At 41.2% G+C, this 5,367-nt stretch overlaps 1 protein-coding gene across 1 annotated transcript in view; it reads left to right on the top strand.

The window, feature by feature from the left end:
• Positions 1 to 1,284: 1,284 nt before the first annotated feature.
• The window catches only part of UTP6 (UTP6, small subunit (SSU) processome component, homolog (yeast)), a 32,592-nt gene continuing 28,509 nt past the window's right edge, over positions 1,285 to 5,367 (top strand). Inside the window, exons 1-2 of the mRNA XM_008586276.1 lie at positions 1,285 to 1,453; positions 2,648 to 2,732. Of these exons, the coding sequence (XP_008584498.1) occupies positions 1,362 to 1,453; positions 2,648 to 2,732 (177 nt within the window). The 5' untranslated portion in view covers positions 1,285 to 1,361. The remainder of the gene's footprint in view (positions 1,454 to 2,647; positions 2,733 to 5,367) is intronic.

The raw sequence follows: 5,367 nt of genomic DNA, 5'->3' as shown, positions 1-5,367 counted from the left end.
GGTTATAGCACCAAGCTCTAACCAACCGAGCAAACTGGCCATATTTATTGAGTGCTTATTATATCCTAGGCACTGCTCTAAGCTCAAGGGTGTATAGTGAGCAACACAGGAAGAAATTCCCTGCCCATATAGAGCTTACTATCTATCTAGTGTCCTCTGCACTCTTCCTATTAACACAGGTCCCATAGATTTTACTATTACAAAGAAATTCCATCTTTGCTTTACATCCATAATTTCCTCCCACTTCCTTCATGTTTTTACAGCAGAGGGAATAAGGAAATGATGAAGTCTAAGCCAACTTTTGTCTCAATTCTGAGACCAGCAGGATAGTATGTGAAAAGAAAAAAAGAAAGGAAAGGCACAGAGGTAGAACATGGTTAATTGCTAAGCCTATTCCCCATTCATAAATCACACTGAGAATCAAGGTGCTAATGGGAATGTTGAAAAAAACAGGTTTAGCAAGAACTCCTGCTTTGGCTTTTTATCATCTTCCAGAACTCAAAAAGGACTGAACCATGTAGTTATTATTTTAGGTATAGTAATTACACCAGTAATATCGCTTCCAACCTGGGTTGCCTGATGGTTCTCTTCAAAATGCTAAGTTGCTTGGGCAACGGTTTAGGGAGAGTCTGTCTATACCTTATTGATTTCTTTCCATAACTCCCAAACTTTTCAATACCAAATTCTCCTTTTCTAAAAAAAATTAGTGTCTGATAGTCACCCAGGGTCACGTGTTTGGAAAGATCTTGCCTACAAAGCTAGGATAGTTATTTAAAGAAGACACATTTCTCCCCATTTTAAAATCAATCAGCCAACCTTAGCGTCCCTACGATTTTCATGACTGACTTTTTGAAACGTTTACTCTAATTCTACAAGTTCTCCCCTTTTGCTTTTTAAAATTATTTTTAGGTTCTTGGTGTTAGACAGCAAGGACGTGGGATGGGAACACGATAAAAGTAGACAATGTCCTGCAGAAAATGCATTTCACGTTCCTCCCAGGTAACCGCTCTGGACTCGGAGGCGCTTTACGCGACCCCCGCCCAAGCCCAGCCGCGCGTGCACTTAGCCCCGCCCCCAACCTAGCCCCGCCCCTCCACTCCTGTCCTTGTGCGTCCGGGCCGTGACTCCGAGGAGTTCTCGCTGCAATGCCACAGTCCGCCACAGGGAGGCGACAGGGGCCGCAAGAGCCAAAGGGACTTCTCCACAGGCGGAGGCGGCGTAAGCGGAAAAGGCGGGACCCGGCCGCACGTTCCGTCCGTGCGTGCGTGCGTTAAGGCTGGATCTCGCGACGGGAAGGAGGGCGCTTCCTGCGCGTGTTTGCCGTCGAGACTGTCCTCACGGGGCTGTGGAATTCGGACCTCATGGCGGAGATAATTCAGGAACGCGTAGAAGATCGACTCCCCGAGCTGGAGCAGCTGGAGCGCATTGGGCTGTTCAGTCATGCGGAGATTAAGTGAGAGAGGGCTGGGGAAGGGGACGAGGGACGAGCTGGGGCGGGCTGAGGGGTGGGGGGTGGGGTGGGGACACTTGAGTTGTGCTTATTTTTCCTAACTTGGCGGAAGCACGTTGCTGGGTTTTGGTGATGGCCAGAATTAATTTCTCATCCATTGTAAGGTGATCCGTCCGTGTATTTAGCCACCAAACACACTGACAGCCCTTCATGGATCAGGTCCGGGGCTGTGAAAGTGATGAAACCACCATCCGTGCCCGTAAGGAGTTCACAGAGCACTGTGTGTGGTGGGCGAGACACACACATTAGACATTTTGATGACAGTGTGCTGTTAAGTTGACTGCAGCAGCATGTACTGCTCTAGAGATGCGAACAGAGAGCTGTGGGAGCCCAGGAGGAGAGGATGAATCTCCCTTACTAGACTTGAAGATGGGGACCGTTTAATCCAGTTTCGCCATTTCTAAAAATTAATTACGTTTAATAGTTTTAACTGTTTTTTTGTGACTATTTGTTCATCTCACAGTGTCAGTGAATGGAGTAGTGTGACCATGGGAGCCTCAAATCAAACATTTGTTCGTGAAACACAGAACATAGTAGTGTGGACTCATGAAGTCCTCAGTAAATGTTAGTTATTGTTGCCATCACTGAAGACAATTGTCTTGAGCATTTTGCATTAAATTCTCCTAATATACACATGTTGTGTGTTCACTCCTTAGCCAAGGACGGTGAATTTTCTCCTGTAAGTTCTTTGTAGTAATAAATTTTTTTAGGTGGAGACAATTTATTTATTCTTTTCCTAATTTACATGATGAAAACTCAGAAATAAGAGGAATTTAAGAAAGAGATTTGATTATTAGAACCTAAGTAACCTGAATTTGGAGGAAGAGAAATCATTATTAGTACCATGTATACATAATGTAAAGTACTTGACATTGCTTGCTTTGCTGGTGGAAAGGTCAATAGTCCTGGCAATTAAGATGATTTTCATGAAAGTTTTAAATGCATCCTGATGCCCTTGAGAACACAGAAGTAATTATGTAAGAGAATACTAGCTTATAAAAGATGTTCGTTTTTTGGGAATTATGTGTTTTGCTAAATATGTGTTATAAGTATAGTCAAAATAAAGAAACTTTAAAAAATCCAAAGTTTAACCTTTGCTCTTTTCAAGTGTTATAGTTTAAATGGCTTTCTCCTTAGGGCCATCATTAAGAAGGCTTCTGATCTAGAATACAAAATACAACGAAGAGCCCTTTTCAAGGAAGACTTTATCAATTACGTTCAAGTAAGTGAATAACTTTATTACGTTTTAATCCGATCACAAATTTTAAATCAGTTATAGAATGGTGAACTTAATGTCAATTTTCTACAAATTTCCAGAATTTTTTATTAGACACGTATTTTTGAACAGGAGTAGAGATGATCACTGGGAGTAGCATTGCTCCACTAAGGCTTTAGTCTTTGCCAAACCGAACTTCTTTTCTTTCTCTTTAAAAAAAAAACAAAACAAAAAAAACACTGTATATGTGTTTCGGAATTTAAACCTAAGACACAGTGACTTCACAGGAAATCCACCCCAAGAAATGTCTTCCTAGGCTAAGCATCTGTTTCCCCTTAGTCTCAGCTAACAGAGTACATACATGTTAATTATTTAATCTCAATTTATAATCATTTCAGTCCCACCAATACAAGATAGTGCCCAGATCACCTAAATTGGAGTTCTGAATGTTCTTGGTTATACACTAATTTCACAAACTGCCAAAGACTTTCTCGGTATTTTCAGTCACTTGAATTCCTTGGATACTTTTGAAGATGAAGCCCAAAGAACTCTTAAATGATTCTTTTTGGGAGATTATTTTATAAGAATTAGCAGTTAGCAGCAGAGGTAGGGCTGTGCTTATCCCATCTGGCATCACTGGGAGATAACCTCAGGCAGTGCAGTTCACAGTTCTGTCTCACCCACTGCAGACACATATATGAGAAACATTCATCTTTGGGTTCAAGTCAGAGTACAGGTCCGGGTCTGGGTCCAGGCAGCTGCCACAATGAGGCTGCTAGAGGATCCTTTCTCAGCTTCAGAAACTGAGCCTGAGACTACTTTTTACAGAAATTTCATCATGAAGATCTTTACACTCAACATCTTAAGATAATGGGTTTTCACGTGACCTTTTCCAGAGTCCACAGCCAACACCTTCATTGTAACCGGAATTAGGTGTCATCATGAATTCATACACTTGAACTTAACTTCAGAATGAAGTATTAGGTGGATGTACGTGAGAGGTTGTTACACCATCTCCGCTTTCTCATTTCTGGTGACCACCCAGGTCCTGCCTGCAGCCATTCTTACTCATTTTAGGGCTCCATCCAGTACTTTTAAGTTTCAGCCTCCAGCTCCGCTTTTCACCATCTCTGTAGATGCCAAAAAAAGGCCACCACCAAAGGCCTGAGGCTGCTTGCTGGGCTCATGACCGACAGGAACCCTTCTTTTTTTTTTTTTTCCTCTTTCTTTTTTTCTTTTTTCTTGTTGGGTTAGTAGATCAGAGACTGCCAGAGATACAGTATGTAACTGGATTTCAGCAAGAGATTTGCTTTTTGGGGGTCAGGATAGAGGAGTGTGTATTTGATGATAACAGATGGTTGGAAGGTTAATACTTGTGTTTCTGTAAGTCTGTCAACTTGGACAGAGGTATGCTGCAAGATTCTTCCATCTTGTAAATGGATAGAAAGTTTGAGTGAAAACAAAACATACATGCCAGACCAATTTTGAGATGTAGGAGAATAGCTAGTATGTTGGATGACAGAATCAGGATTCAGACAGAACCAATAACAAGATGAAATGTTTATAAGACTAAAAGTTTTGAGCTTGGATTAAAAAAACAGCTGAGTGAACAATATATGAGACTTGGGTAAGAATCATGTTTTTGGAATAGGTCCTAAGGCTCATAGTAGACTGCTAACTCAAAATGAGCCAAGAGCATATTATGTAAAAAATATACTCTAATTACATTTACAAAAGTAGAGTGTTGGTAAATTAGCAGAGTAGAGAACTTGCAGACACTGGGCTCTCAAGATTCTGGCTTAAAAAATGTTTTGCACTTTTTGTTGTTTTGGTTTGGTTTTTGGTGGCTGGCCAGTGCTGGGATCTGAACCCTTGACCTTGGTATTATGGACTGCACTCTCACCAACTGTGAGCCAACTGGCCAGCCTTTGTTTTGCACCTATCAATCTACATCTGAAGCATTGTGTTATGGTCAAGACTATGTTTTAAGAAGGACTTTGAGAGGTTGGTTGGAAGGCAGCCAGGATGGAAGCTTTGTTGTGGGAGGAATTATTGAAAAAACTGGAGATGTTTAACCTTAAAGAGACTTAAGAAGTGGCAAATGATTTCACTCTTAAAATATTTGAAGAGCTACCTGTGGATTAGTTTGACTTGTTCAGTTTTAGAGAGTGTAAGTGAAATAAATAAATAGATTAAGAAATGTACACACACGCAGTCTTATGTATTCACTCCCCTGTCTGAACACAACTGTATAAACTTGCTATGAGTCATAAATGGCATTTTAAATCAATGAAGTTCTGGTTATCCACATTGAAAAAATAAAATCAGACGCTTCCTCACATAATTCAGAAAAAGAAATTCGTGATGAACTGAAAAGCTTAATGTGGGGGAAAACTTTAAGTTTTCAGGAAAACTATAAAAGAACAACTTCAGGTAGTGAAAGTTTTGAAAAAAATAAATGAGACTGTGAATGCCCAAACCACGAGAGAGAAGATTGATTTATTTGATTATGTTAAAAATACAAATTCCTGGGCCGAGCCCGTGGCGCACTCTGGAGAGTGCGGCGCTGGGAGTGCGGTGGCACTCCCGCCGCGGGTTCGGATCCTATATAGGGATGACCAGTGCGCTCACAGCGCTCACT

This window comes from Galeopterus variegatus, unplaced genomic scaffold (assembly GCF_000696425.1).
Source record: "Galeopterus variegatus unplaced genomic scaffold, G_variegatus-3.0.2 Scaffold3916, whole genome shotgun sequence".
In the NCBI taxonomy this organism is placed as follows: domain Eukaryota; kingdom Metazoa; phylum Chordata; class Mammalia; order Dermoptera; family Cynocephalidae; genus Galeopterus; species Galeopterus variegatus.
The sequence above is the reverse complement of the archived record's forward strand: the minus strand, read 5'-3'. Positions and strand labels throughout refer to the sequence as shown.